General features: G+C 49.7%; 1 protein-coding gene across 3 annotated transcripts; it reads right to left on the bottom strand.

Moving 5' to 3' along the window:
• Positions 1 to 1,152: 1,152 nt before the first annotated feature.
• Robo4 (roundabout guidance receptor 4) lies at positions 1,153 to 14,664 on the bottom strand. 3 transcript variants are annotated; one of them, XM_047519665.1, is made up of 18 exons: positions 14,499 to 14,664; positions 13,830 to 14,159; positions 13,440 to 13,597; positions 13,136 to 13,256; positions 12,771 to 12,898; positions 12,444 to 12,672; positions 12,076 to 12,188; positions 11,244 to 11,412; positions 10,946 to 11,113; positions 10,771 to 10,813; positions 8,667 to 8,803; positions 8,314 to 8,577; positions 3,923 to 4,030; positions 3,571 to 3,709; positions 3,242 to 3,478; positions 2,786 to 3,144; positions 1,927 to 2,133; positions 1,153 to 1,790 (listed from the first exon to the last, which is right to left on the bottom strand). In XM_047519665.1, exons 1-18 carry the CDS (start codon positions 14,551 to 14,553, stop codon positions 1,780 to 1,782), a joined length of 2,976 nt encoding a protein of 991 aa, XP_047375621.1. In that variant the 5' UTR covers positions 14,554 to 14,664; the 3' UTR covers positions 1,153 to 1,779. The 3 variants fall into 3 exon arrangements, with proteins under 3 accessions (XP_047375621.1, XP_047375620.1, XP_047375622.1); XM_047519664.1 differs by having other exon boundaries at positions 10,928 to 11,113; XM_047519666.1 differs by having other exon boundaries at positions 10,928 to 11,113; positions 13,830 to 14,155; positions 14,499 to 14,591.

A 14,664-nucleotide genomic window follows, 5' to 3' on the forward strand; every position in this document is an offset into this window, starting at 1 on the left:
AAAGCTGTGAGCCAACAGGAGCAGGGATGGAGCCCTCTTCCCTCCCAGCGATGATACTTGGGGCTCACTGAAACCCTTTGGCCTCAATGGCTTCAATTGACTTGGAAAGCCAGGACTTCCCTTTCATCTTTTTTCTGACTAAGAACTGTTTGTATAAAAGACAATAAAAGGAGTCTGATCCAAGCCCTGGGCTCTGTTTGTTTTGTGCAATATGTGGGGGAAGAAGGGGGTTGCAAGGATCTGCAGATCAGTGCACACTGGTAGTTTCAGCATCCTTTTTGAACTTCTGTCAGAAGAACTAGATGAGGACAGGTGCTAAGTGACACTGGCCTGGCCTGCTTCCTGAAAGAGCCAAAGCCCACTGTTCCCCAATTACAACCATAGAGACTTTCCAAATAGCTAATGAGCACACACTTGTCCACCTTCAGAGGACTGAATCAGACCTCTACTGCCCTCCCTTTGGATCTATTTTCCACATCTTCTGCAAGGGAACATGCCCTTCACAACAAAAAACAAGTTTTAAAAACCCAAAGAAAGGAGGAGCTTATGGGGGAACCTCTAGGCAAGGAGAAAGTGCATTTCTAGTACCTCCTTATAGAGCCTGCTTCTGTATTGGCCCTCCAGAGATATCCTCCTGTGGCTCTGTTCATGCTCTGCAACTTGTGGACTCTGCCCCTGACCTTTCCCATTCTGTAAGGAAGACTCAGGCCAGCCTGCTCTCCAGTAGCTTTCAGTGGCTTGGGCCCTCGAAGTCCTGCACCCCTACATCCATCTCTTTGTTCTGCTGTTTTGTCTGAAGAGTGTTCAGTAGCCAACCATCCCAGGTGGTTCTACCTTTTATGGAATTTAGTTACTTTGTCTATTTTTAAGGAACCATCTGGGACTGGTCTTTGGGGAGGAGGGCTGGAACTGCAGAAAGCAGGAATTTTCTTCTCAGGATGAGTTGCAGGATCAGCAGACCTTGAAACTTGCCCACCCACCCCTTTCCTAGATTATGCTTAAAATCTGATGGAGGTATCTCATCTTCCCTTCAATTGCAGGACAGAGATGAGGGACATTCTGTGAGTGTCCATGAATTCTCTACTCTTTCTAACCCAGGGGGACCTCTTGCCATCTCTCCAAGTGCTCTCCCCAAATGGTGCCCCAGAAAATGATTTCACAGAACTCCAGTCTTTACAGTTTTATAGTGTCTAGTTCTTTAAACTTGAAGTGATCACAGGATGAGGAGGATACTTTTGTCCCACATTCTTATACCTCCCTTCCTTTAGCTTCCTCCCTAGATCTAGCTCAAACCCTTGACCTTGACGCTTGGTAGGGTCACATTGCCTCTGTACATTTCTCTTTATTTTCTTTACACAGTGAGGCTGGGGAGAGGATTGAGCTGATTTCTAGAGGAGGTCTCAGAGGGACTGAGAGGGGAGACTGCAAGTGCCTTCCTCCAAAGTCCTCTCCCATCAGCTGCTGCTTTTCTCCACAGAGACATCTTTGGCTCCCCCACCTCTCACGATCCATAGCGGGAGACAGGGCTGTTCCTTAGGCCACAGGCCTTGACTGTGGGAGTGGGTGGAACAGAGGAGAGAGTTCTGGAGGTAGAGATGACAATTTGCTTCCTGAGGGCTCCAGTTCTGCTTTCATTTGTGGAAGTAGTCTGCTGGAGACTGAGGAAGGTGGACTCCCACTGCAAGGAATATAGGCCAAGCTCCCCAGGCCATACGCCAGGCCTATGGGCAGACAGGAGAGGTGGTCCTGGTGCTCTTCTGACAGTCTCGGGGACATGGTTCAAGAGGAATCTGTAGAAGCAATTGAAGGAAAGTGGAGCTATCCCGCTGCTTCTGTCTCTCCTGCTGGACCCCAGACTGCCTTTTGACTCCTCCCCAGGACCCTTCAGGTTAAGATCACCACATTAGCCAGAAGATGGACACTCACTGCCATCCTTGGGAATAGGACAGCTGAGTTGATTTCGCTGGCAAGAAGTCCCGGAGTCAGGGGGCCAGGGAGGCAGCCCCCTTCCCAGTCGCCGGGTATGATTGATCTCCTCGTCCTCCAGCCAGTCGGGCCTCCACTCCCACAGGGGCAAGGAGAGGGTGGAGGTCAGGAAGAGGTCATCCCGTGGGGAGGGAGGTGAGGAGGCATCTGTCACAGAGGGTAGTGGCATCAGTGGAGGACTGACCTTTAGCCCCTAGGGACCAGTTTAGGACAGAAAACTTAGGACCAGCTAGCTTAGGGAACACACCCAGTGCTAAACATACGTAGCCCCAACTCAACCCACTGGTCCCAGTGGCTGTATCCCCAGGGCCTGATGGGAAGGCTGGTCCACGGTCTCTTCTGTTTTCTCTCCCTCTATGTTCCACATGTCTTCTCACTCCTGTGTGCTTCCACACCCTTCCTCTTTCCTGGTCACAGTAGAAGTTAAGGAGCGACTGAACTCAGCTCCAATGTGTCTAACAATGTGTCTCCATGTCAGCAGAAGGCAGCTCAGGGCTTGCTGGCCCTTTGGGGTTTCTTCCCCATATACCCTGTCAGATTCTCCAAGCCCATCTTACTAACCCTGACTCTTAGCCCCCAAGAAAAATAAACTGTGGCAAATGAGAAGGCAAGGATAATTCAAGACAGAAGTGCCCATATGAGGGAAGAGAATGCCCTGGAAATGGGAGAATGTAGGGAGAGTATGGACAGAAGGCCAGCAGAAACAGGATGACCATGAGATGAGGACCACTGGGAGGACTTGTCTCTTGGTTGGGGATAGGGTCTAAGGAAGTGGGGATGAGGAGTGAGATTCACATACCAGTGAAGACGCAGTCTGTCTCCCTGGGCTCCAGACCAAAACCAAAGCTATCCACAGCCACTGCCAGGGCACGGGCAAAGTGAGCATCAGCAAGGAAGGAGCCGTCGGAGGAGCTGACAAGGCTGGCTCTGGCACTGGGGGCGTTATCCTCAGAGGCAGAGCCCCAACCATTGACCAGGGAGCCTTCGCTGGGGGTGGGGGTGGGGCAGGGTCGAGGTGGGCACAACAAGCCCCCTGCCTCAGACCCCACTCCTACTCCAGCCCTGCCCATGTCTGCTAGCCCTGAGGTTGTCGGGATGCTGATATACCCATAGGTCGTGGGGGGTGAAGGAGCCCTTGGCATTGGAGAGACACTGTTCCTAGGAAGAGGCAAAGTGGGAGACAGTACAATGGTTAGGGTAGTAGCAGAAATGTGCCAGTTTAGCAGATACTCACTGAAGTTCTTTGGCTACTCACCGGGGAGTCTCCTCACCCTCACTGAGTTCCAGGCAAAGGGCCACCTCCTCCGGGGTCAGCACACTGTCCTGATCCTCCCCCAGCGATGACAATGAAGAACTAGACAGGTGACTGGAAGCTGGACTGGGACCAGAGAGGGAAGAGGCCTGGGGGCTGGGGGGCCTGGAGGGTGTATGGATGGAAAGGGATGCTGCTGGCAGTGGGGTAGAGGAGGGAGCTTGGGGCTCCACCAAGTGCCTGGTTGGGGTGAGGGAGGGATGGCAGCATGGTTAGTGCCATTCCTCATCCACCTATTCCCAGCCCTGCTTCCTGACCCCATGGCCTCTTACTGAGTCTGCTGACTCTGAGTCGGGATTCCACGAGGAGAGAGGGGTGTTGGAGGGAGAGGGCGAGTCACCAGGTCATTTGAATTGTTGAGGAGTTGTGGTCCCAGAGCCCTCCAGGCCACCAGAGCTCGGGGCACGGCTCCTGGGGAACAAGAGCCTGGTGCTGAGACTGGCAGAATCTCATTTGGCCCCAGACCCCACTCTGCCTGCCCGTCTAGACCCTCCGCTCCTGGCCCCTAGCCCACCCACTTAGCCTCCTCAGGCACAGAAGGAGAAGCAGGTAGAAGGACCTGGGATGGTGGGCCCCTATAATCCACCTCCTGCCTTTACTTTCCTCTCAGAAACCCCTTCTCACCTTTGTTTTGAGAAAGATTCTTGGAACCTCTATTTCCCAATTCCCAGGCCCAGAGCTCTGTGGAGCGGCTACCCAGGAGAAGTGGGGAACTGTTGGCTTGGTGTAACTCTGCAAAGGAAAGAACTTGTGGCTAGGGGACAAGCCAGCGTGGGCCTTTCAGACCCCAACACAGGCTCTATTTGTAGTCTTGTTAATTCATTTCAGCCCAGAGGACCCTGATCCCAGAGAAAAGAGGGAAGCGCCTCCCCCATTCCTCTCTACCACACCCCCATCTTTATCCAGTCAGCTGTGACAGGGTGGAAGGTTCACTGAGCTGAGAGTCAACAGAGCTGCTAGCCTGGCTAGCTGTGTGACCTCAGAGAAGTACATTCAACCTTCCAGAAACTCAGTTTCATCTGTAAACAATCACTTCAAATGATGGTTCTGAGGATTAAATAAAAGCAGATTGCAAATTCCCTGGCACCTAATAGATACTTAAAAAAAAAAAAACAAAACTTTCTTTTCCTTGACTGCATACATTCTGATCTCCCTAGTTTCTAGTCCCTCACATAGTGCTACTGTCAAATTTTGGCTTTGTGAAGACATACACCCTTTCTTTTCTTGAAGGGCATCTATTAGTAATTTCTATCTCTTGCATTGCAAACATCTCAAGTGGTTCTAAATTGTCTAGTCCCACCCAGAGAAACTTGAATGTCTCACTTGGGGAAGTGGGTTGGACTGTCAAATTGAACTGAGTGAATAAGATAAAAATGGGAAACCCTGGATAAAGCTGGGTGAGACAGGAAGGAGTCCCTTAGTAGGGAGAGGAACTGAAGAATAGGAAAATGTATTGGTCTCACTCCGGGAGACAAGCCCTTGTACATAGATGTTCACCAGCAGCTGTAGAATGAGTAAATGAATGCATGGATATTGCAGAGAAGAGAATGTAAATGCAAGATGGTAAGAGGCACCTACAAGATGGCAGTTGTCACATAGCCCACCTGGGCACTGAAGAGAGGTCTCTGAGTGAACTCAGACAGCAAAGAAGTTGAGGAAACCAAAAGGACCAATCCAATCATGTGAACATGCTTCTTGGTCAGACCAGAGGCCAGAAGGACTTAAGCTTAAACCAGAGAGGAACAGTGAGAAAGTATTTTCTTAGGACCAGGAATCAGGAGGACATTAAGCAAAGGATAAGAGTCAATCTTCAGGTTAGTGTCACATGATGAGAAACCTAGCTAGGAAGGCTTTCTGTCCTTGACTAACCAGAGACCAGGCAGGATGCTCAGGATGAAGCTCTCTAGTTAGTCTGATCTCAAAGATCTGGGGGGCCATCATGGACAAATTCAGAACAGGGAAGAGACCAAGGCTTTGGTGTTGACCAAAACCCCATCTGGACCCCAGGAATCTGTGTACCAGTGGCCTGACTTTCTGAACAACTGCGGTGAAAGTCCTCATAATAGCTAGACTTTCTCCATCAAACTTTCCTTTTGTATTTTTGCTGGTTTGGTTTAATTCATTTCCCTTGAGTTTCATGTAAGTTAGGGAGTTCTGGAGGCTGGCATCAAGGTTGGTGATACCACTGCCATCATCAGCTTTGTCTTGTCCAATGCCTGGCTTCATGACTGAGCTCAGAAATGTGAGTGCCTTTGTTGGCTCCTCTGAGTGGAAACAGAAAAGGAAAAGCCAGGCCCGGAAAAGGCCATGTCTATCCCAGATCATTTTGTTTCCTCCAAGGGATCCTGGCAACAAAAGTCCTCCCCAATATACAAAAAAATGTGGGGCTGGGGATATAGCTCAGTTGGTAGAGTGCTTGCCTTGCAAGCACAAGGCCCTGGGTTCAAATACCCAGCACCACACACACACACACACACACACACACACACATAAATTGTTAACAAGGTGAAAGATTGAACATAATTGGACATATCCACGTTGCAATAAACATTTGTTTGAATGGAACAAAGAATGAGTGAGGGGCTGGGGTTATGGCTCAGTGGTAGAGCGCTTGCCTTGCATGTGTGAGGCACTGGGTTTAATTCTCAGCACTGCATATAAATAAATGAATAAAATAAAGGTACATCAACAATTTAAAAAATATTTTAAAAAAGAATGAATGAGGATCTTTCCTGCATATATCTGGTGAGGTGAGCAGAACTAAGAACCTGATATAATGAATAAGAGACAGGAGAGTGCAACTGAGAATACCCATAGTAGAAAGAAAACCCAGTTAAAGTCAAAAAGAAAAAGGACAAGCAGGTCTAGAGGAGCAGGAGGACTAAGAGAATGCCAGCTTTAGAAGAGGAGGAAACATGAGTCTCTTGGAGTAGGTGACAGTAGTAGATTCAATTCCACAGCTTTGGACAAGGCTACAGCATAATTGACTTGCTGCTGCTGAGGTCCCACGAACCAGATGTGGAATATCAGGTGTCTACCTGCCAAGGGGAGTCACTACAGTTGATCTACCCTGGGGCAGTGGGGAGATGGGTCCGAGTGAGGATAAACAGGGTGAAATGAGGACCTCAACCACAGATTGGAAGCCTCATTGAAGAATTGGAAACATCTTAAAAATTGGCTGTAGGATTGGGGATGTAGCTCAGTGATAGAGTATATGCTTAGCATGTGAAGACCCTGAGTTTGAGCCCTAACATTAAAAAGATTAAAAGAACAAAAAGGAAGAATTGACTGTAGAAAACCACTCACGTTATTCTCAGAGTTTTAATGTTCTGAGAGGGCTACACATTTCATTTAAGTCAATGCAATTCTCCACAGAAAGATTAGGGTTGAGGGTTTGTGTGTGTGTGTGTGTTTTATTTATTTAATTTGGGGGGTGGACCTCAAAATCAGGGTCTCATGCACCTTAAGTGTTCACTCCACCACTGAACTATAGCCACAGCCCCCTAAGCCCCCAAGTGAGACTTTTTCCTCCTCTTTTTAGGGGGTGTTTCATTTACTCAGGATTTATAATGCAATAGCTCTGAGGCAAAGCTCAGAATGGTAAGAATGCTAGCTTTTCTAATACTTAGAATAATAAATTCTTGATATGAGTAAGCTCTTAATTATTCTTAATCCATCATTGTCTTAATAAAAGTCGGATTATACCCACTTTAAAAAAAAAGGAATAGGTAGAACATTTGCTAAGTGTTTCTAATCAGTACAGAAGACTCATAAAGACAGTAGACAGAGTGCAGGCCAGTGTTCTGCAGGACAGAAATATAAGAGAATTTTCCAAGGGAACTCCAGAGTAGCCTTTGGAGGCAGATCATCCTAGCTTCAAGGCTGAGCTCTGTAGCTTATTACATGTGGGACTTGTGAACAAGTTTCTTAGTCATTCTGATTCTCCTTCCCTATCTGTAGAAATCAGAGAAGTAATTCCTAGCTAATCTCTTGTGAGGATTAAGTGAAATAACAAATATAAGTAAAGCATCTAGCATATAGAAGTTGCTTAAGAAATGGAGACTGTGGGCTGGGGAGATAGCTCAGTTGGTAAAGTGCTTGCCTTACAAGCACAGGGCCCTGGGTTCAATCCCCAGCACCAAAAAAAAAGAAAAGAAAAGAAATGGAGACTGTAATTATTTCTCTTTGGAAAGTCAAGGAAAGGCAGCTGGAAGTTAGAAAAGAAATATGTCCAGAAAGGAAAAGCAGTTGTCCCTCAGTGTCATGGGAGATTGGCTCCAGGACTCCTACATGTGTGAAAATCCAAGGATGCTCAAGTCTCTTGTATAAAATGGCATGGTGTTTTCATTAAACCTAAGCAATCCTTACTATACTTTAAATCACCTCTAAATTACTTATAACACCCAAAACAATGTAAATGCTATGTAAATAGTTGTTATTTTGGGACAAATGACAAAAAGAAAAGTCTGTACATGTTTGGTACAGATACAATATTTTTTTGAGTATTTTCAATTCATGGATGGTTGTTGAGTCCATAAATGTACCAAGGGCAGACGGTACCCATTCCTCTCTGAGAAGCAAGTTGGGAGTTGGTGCCCAGGCAGACCTGCATGTAATGCATAGATGAGTTCATCAAGCCTGAGGCTTTCTGCCAGCACTGGCCACATTCTGCCAGGCTCTAGAATTATTTGCATGCTGGTCAGTCCCTTCATCAGATAGGTTAGGAGCACTTAGAGGGCAAGGGCTGTGCTGGGTATCTATTGTATCATTCACATATGGCATGCAGTGGTGCTTACTAAATGTTGACTGAGTTGAATTGACTGAAGGAACATTCTAAAGAGAAGCTGAGGGGACCATTTCCCCGCTGAGTGCTCTGGGGATGGGGAAAGAGGCCTCGTGACTGCTGGCAGAGGAGAGTGGGAGTTGCAGGGGACACAGCCCACGCCTGGCTTCAAGGCCAGCAGTTCCTACCCCATTCCCACTCCTGGTCCCTCCCACCACCAACACCATCTTACCCTGCTTCTTTTTGGCCTTCCAAGCCTCTGTGGCAGCCAGAGACAAACGTGGTGAAGAGAGTCCCCTGCGGCTGCAGAGGCTATCTGAGCTGGACCAAGGGTTGGCAGTCTGGGCCAGCTGGGGCGGAAGGCATCTGGCGGCTGGAACCTTCGGGCTCTGCTGGGCTGCAGGGCTAGAGGGCAGCTCAGCAATGAGAGAGCCATAAAAAGTGCTGGTGTCTGGAAGCAGGGGCACACCAGGGCTGCGGGGGTCCCAGGAGATCACTGCAATAAAAATGACAGGAGAAGTTATGGTGAGCACATTATAGCCTACTCTCCATCCCTGGGATCCCTGCCCCACAAGTTATGCTCACGGGAGCGCCGACAGTCTAGTGGGTCCCGGGGGTCTACTCCTAGTCGACTGTTGAGGCTGCTGCTGCTGCTCAGGTCCCGAGAGCCAGAAGTGGAACGCCACGTGTCTGCCAGCCAGGGGGAGTCACTGTGGTCCATTCTGAGGCAATAGTGGTGGTGGTGGGAGGTGAGGGGGTCGTTAGGCAAGGAGAGAAAAGGGAACATAATTGCCAAGACCTCAGAGCAGGGCAGAAGACGTTAAGGAGAGTGTAGTATCAATTTTATCCTCACTGCTTTTCAGTCATTCACAGACTACTGAAGATCTCTGACTTGGTGTGTCCCACACTCAGTACCTCTTTCTGTCATGAGACCAGGGGAAGACCAAGTTGCCCAGAGCTGGGAGGTATTAAGGAGAGACAGCTGATATGAGAAGAAAAGATCTGGAGCCAGACAAACCTGGGTTGACAATCCCTAGACACCACAGTTCAGCTGTACAGTCCCTGTCCAGTTCTGTAAAATGGCAGCAATAAGACCTTTCACACAAGGTTGATGATGTGAGTTTAAATAAGGAAATGTGAGATCATTCTGCTGGCAGAGTAAGAGCTTGCGACCCGAATGTAGGTTTCTAACTGCCTAAGTGACACTTTAAGAACAAGGACCTGACCAAGGCAGAACTTTCAGTAGCTCCCTATTTACCAAGATCAGAGTCCAGGTGCCTAATATGGCGAACAGGACCCTTAGTCTGGTTTCCAGCTTCCTAACCTCATCTTTTGCTCTGATATACTTCATACTTTGTGCCCCAACCACAAAAAAAAAAAAAAAAAAAAAAAAAAGACTGGTCTTTTCCTGTGGATGTAGCAGGTGATTTCTTGCTTTTCCATCTGCCCTTTCCATTTTTACTGTCAGGATAAATGTGGAATTTTCTTTCTCCTATTTCTCCACCCCAATCCTTTTCATGAATCTTTTTTTTTTTTGCGGTACTGGGGATCGAACTCAGGGCCTTGCGCTTGTGAGGCAAGCACTCTACCAGCTGAGCTATATCCCCAGCCCCTTTTCATGAATCTTATACACACTTCCGTGCTGCCCAAATTGGGTTGCTTTCATGCCTGTCTCTGCCTGGACTAAAATTTCCTGGTAGATGGAGACTATTCCAAAGGAATGGATGAACCAAACTATCAGAATGGAATCTCCCTCAAGAACAAAGAGGATCCCGGGGGAGCCAGAGAAAGTTCAGGTTGGAGCACACAGTGCTCAGGAGGTAGCTGGAAGAGGGAAGCCAATCAGCACAGAAAAACTCAGGAACACAATGCCAGCCAGCTGGGAACTTTGTTCTGGACAGAGAATCTGACATCAAAATGGCATATCAAGGCTTGGATATATCTAACACATAAAAGGTTTTCATTAAACTTTTGTTGAACAATGCAGATCCAGAGTGTGAAACTTCTTATGGGAAATTCAACCAGATGAAGAGCAAAAATGGTGGGCAAATAGATGGAATGGCTTCTTAGTGCAAAACCCAGGCAATAGGAGAAAAAAGAATGTGTACTTTCTTAGTATTATGTCTCATGTTGGCAGATTTGCTTTGGCAGCTAATCAGCTGGAGCAGAAGTACCTACAGGCTGGCCTGCTTTTGAACAATGAGTAAGAATCTAGGAAGCAGGGGCTGAGTGCCCTCTGCTGGAAGTGTGGATGAATAATGGTGCAGGTCTGGTTGCTCGTGCAAGAGGATTCCCAGAATGCAAAAGCACTACTAAGTAGAAGCTGAGTATAGAGAAAACTAGACTTTAAAGCTGGTCATATTGTGCCTATTATTAACCCAGTAGAGGGACACAGCATGAGAGAGTGCAGTGCATGTTAGTACGAGGCAGGTGACAAGAGCACTGGATGGAGGTTCAGAAGGTCATCTGCTAACTGAAGCTTTTGGCAAAGTCCTTTGTTTCATGACTCTCAGTTGTCAAGTGTACAATGGAGCAGTAGTGAAGGGGAAATTAGTTGTCACTTGGAGTCCTGGAGAGACTCAGGTAGTAGGATCCCAAACTGCCTGGCAGAACTCCTTTCTATTTCCTGTGTCTCTTGATGCCCCTCTGCCTTTCCTGCCCTTGAGGTTCCTCCCCTTTGATTTCTCACCTGTGTTTTAGGATGGCATCCTCACTGGTATACCTGTAGAGACCTGAAAGTGGGAGAAAGGCTAACTCCATCATCTGGCCAGAGATCTAAACCTCTAACCAGTAGTATTCTGACTGGACCAGGGGAGATCTGTACACAGGGAGGTCCCCACTCTCACCTGGGCCCAGGTGCACACCTGCTCGGCGCCGGTGGTGGATACACACAGCAGTGCCCAGCAGTAGCAGCCAGAGCAGGACACCTCCACTGGCAATGACCTCTGGCCGCGTCAAGGTGGCCCTCAGCCGCTCCAGAGTCCAGAAATGGGGTTCACGGGGTTCTCGGGCAGCTCGCTCACTGGTCTGCTCTGTATGGGATGTGGAGCTCAGGAGGAGGTCAGGTGAGGTCAAGCAAATAGGAGGGAGGAGCTGTAAGTGTGAGGCAGGAGGGGAAATGGGAGGGGAAGCATGGGTAAGGCCTGTGGGTGCTGTCCTCACCTAAAAGGAGACAGACAGGGCTACTGGGCTTCCCAGCCCCAGCACCCGTGACTGCAGCCACTTGCACACAGTAGGAACCTGGCATTCGGGTGGCGATCTCCAGCTGGGTCTGCTTACCCACTACGGTCCAGTTGACTGTGGGCAGTGAGGTATTGCCCAGGCTGCAGACCTGGGGCAGGAGTGAAGGTGATTAGTTGCCCCAGGCACCTTCCCAGCAGCTGAGCCCTCAATCTGCAGGTCAGACCCGGCATGTGACCATCCTGCCCTGCCACCTACTGGGGACCCTCAAGTGTCATAGTTCCAATTCCTTCCCACTCCTCTACCAAGCAAGATAGACTTTTCTGTAGACTGACAGAAGAAGGGCAAAAGTTATTTGCTAAATATGCCTAAGACTAGCAGTTCTCAAACTTCAGTGTGTTTCAGAACTACCTGTAGGCTTGCTAAAATACGGGTGGCCAAGCCCATTCTTTTTTTTTTTTCTTGGGTGCTGGGGATCGAACCCAGGGTCTTGTGCTTGCAAGGCAAGCACTCTACCAACTGAGCTATCTCCCCAGCCCCTGGCCAAGCCCATTCTTGAGTTTCTGATTCAGAAAGCCTGGGAAAGGACCTGAGAATCTGCATTCCTAATAAGTTTCCAGGTGATGCTCATATTGTGAATCCAGGAGCCACACTTTGAGCATAACTGATATAGTCTGGTTTGATTCCTGTTCTATTTCTTGTGTCTATACACAGATATGGTTCCTCAGTAGCTACAGCAAGAGTAGGCAGAACTCTGTGGAAAAGAGGGATGATGGTCCCTTTAGGAAAGGCTGTGTCCATTTGTAAGGTGTACCTGGTAGCCCCGGATGACACCATTGTGGTTTTCGGCAGGTGGCGGGACCCAGCTCACAAGGATGCTTCCATTGCCAGGTTTTAGGGTGACCTCCTGGGGTGGAGCACTGGGCACTGGAGGGAAGGAAGAGAAGCTCAGTAATGCTGATCCTTCAGGACTTTTTCAGGGAAAAAAGTTAGAATGAGAGACAAAGAGTTAGAGCCCCACTGAGGACAATAGAAGCTTTGCTCAGCTCTGTTTGCCTGGCTGGGGCAGGAAGAAATCCAGGAGTAGGATCTACTGCCCACCCCAGACTGGAGTGGGACAGTCCAGAGGTACTCAGTTGAGAAGGAGCCTGGGGTTGGGTTTTGGGCAGATCTGTTTCTGACCTTGTTCTGGAAGCCTCAGGAGCAGTACATTGCTGTCAGGTCCTCGAGCCCGACCAGAGGATGGTCTCACTTTGAACTCGTAGTCTTGGCCCCAGTGGAGGCCCCCGAGCTCTGCACTCTGCCAGCCAGCTAGCAGCTCCTCTGCCCAAGGAGCTGCCTGGCCTCCCACAGCAGACTGAGTCCGGAACAAGGCTGTGTAGGACTGAGCAGGTGCAGCCGGGCCACTCACCTGGGGAGGTGGACAAGGGGTGAGGGGTGGTTAGGCAGCTCATGACAACACTTTCTTGAGCTCTGAACTGGTTCTTGCCCCTAGGTCCTGTGCCTCACCTTCCAGCTTAGCCATACCACAGGCCTGGATTTGGAACCCGTCTCAGGATCTGGGTTCAGCAGTGTCACATTTTCTAGTTGAATGCGCACAGCCAGGAGTTCCAGAGGTTCCTTGTGGTCCTGGGACTCTGTGAGGAGTATAGAGCTGGGGTGGGGCCTATAGGCCAAAGTGAAGGGATGGAGGAGTGTAACATCCCCCAGTCACAGAGGAACCCAAACTCCCAGATTTCCCAGGTCTAGGATGCTCCTATTTCTACTTGGGCCCCTGATAGAGGGTGAACCCTAATATCTTAACCTCCATCCAAATCTTACCTTACCACCCTAGCCATAGACCAGCCATAGACTTAGGCTGACCACACCCTTACCCTGGACAGATACCCTGGCTGCCCGGCTCTCCCGTTGTCCTGCATTGTTGTTGGCCACACACATATAGGTCCCTGTATCGCTCTTCTCTGCTCTTGCCACCAACAGAGAACCCTTGGACACCTGTCAGGGACAGGTACAAAGTAAAGTTTTCAATATGACCGGGGTTCTGAGACTGAAGGGCAGCTTCAGGACTTCCCCTCCTCAAATTCTGTCAGGACATATAGGGCTAGGGAGCAGGTCAGTCCCTCAGCTGCACCAATTGTGCCCAGGACAGAATGAAGGACAGAAGGGGGCTCCACTCACCGTGTGCCGCCCTGGCTGCAGAGCAAGGGGTTTCCCATCTTTCCACCATGAAACTGTGGGCTCTGGGTAGCCCCAGGGTGGCCCACACTCCAAAATCACCTGCTCCCCCACCACAGCCACCTTGTCTCGAGGCTGGATCTGGAAATCCTCCTGGAGGACTGTGGGGAAGACAGCAGGTCATCAGGGCCCCAGGCCCAGGTCTCTTTCTCAGAGTCCTGCCTTGGCATCTCCTGCCATAATTACCTGATTCTACTTCACCCACCTTCCAAGCCTCACAGGTAGGTTCAGGCCAACCCAGCTTTCCCTCCAAGTTCCCCCCATTCTCACACTTCCCTCACAGATGTCTCATCCCAAGTTGTACCACCCTCTGCCTCCCCTCCCAGTGCTCACCCGCCACAGACAGCCGAGCACCTCTGCTGACTGCTGTGCCCAGTTGGTTGCTGGCTTCACATGTGTAGACACCCAGAACTGTGGACAGGGCCTGGTCATCATAGGAATGTCCCCGGGCAGGGGGCCGCAGCAACAGAAGAGTTCCATCAGGTAGGAGGTGGTGTAGGTCTGGGGACACCATGCTCAGGGGCTGCCCATTCTGTAGCCAGCGGATGGTAGGAGGTGGTTGGCCTGATGCTTTGCAGCTCATCTTGGCAGGGCCAGAGCCTTGGAGCAGCTGGTCCTGGGGGTGAACTAGGATCTGAGGTGGGGAATCCTGAGCCTTGCTTCCTGGGAAGGAAAAGGAGGCAGAGCTAGGTCTGACTATCCACGATGCCTCCAAATCCATGCACCATAACCACGTTCCCTTGTGCAGGAGTTTGTCTGATGCTGTAAGACTGAAAGTCCACTCCCAAACAACAAGCTATCTGGGAGGGGTCAGGGCCAGGGTGCACAGCGGCCAGGCCAGAGCTTGCATACTCTGTCGCACACACTCCCTCACACACACACTATCATCACCATCATCATCATCATCTCTGCCATGCCCACTGCAAAGGGAAGCAAAAGAGCCAACATTCTTTGAGCCTTACATTGGGGAGCATGGGCTAGGAGAGGGAGACCCCCACTCACCCAGAATGAGCAGAAGAAGGAGAGGCAGGAGCCACCTGGCCCCAAGGAGGCCCATTCCTCCAGAGTCCCTGGCTGCTCTCCGGCCTCTGTCTGTGTCCTGAGCACTTTGTCCTGCTGCTCTGAGCTCACAGCAGAGAGAAGGAGGGGCTGGGTGGGGTGGTGGTGG

Source organism: Sciurus carolinensis, chromosome 11, assembly GCF_902686445.1.
Source record: "Sciurus carolinensis chromosome 11, mSciCar1.2, whole genome shotgun sequence".
Taxonomy (NCBI): domain Eukaryota; kingdom Metazoa; phylum Chordata; class Mammalia; order Rodentia; family Sciuridae; genus Sciurus; species Sciurus carolinensis.

Coding starts and splice junctions, on each gene's coding strand:
- Robo4 (XM_047519664.1), bottom strand. CDS start 14,553: ATGGGCCTCCTTGGGGCCAGGTGGCTCCTGCCTCTCCTTCTTCTGCTC. Junction 13,598..13,829: donor TGCTCGGCTGTCTGTGGCGG/GTGAGCACTGGG, acceptor TCTTCCCCACAG/TCCTCCAGGAGGATTTCCAG. Junction 12,673..12,770: donor TGGTATGGCTAAGCTGGAAG/GTGAGGCACAGG, acceptor CCACCTCCCCAG/GTGAGTGGCCCGGCTGCACC.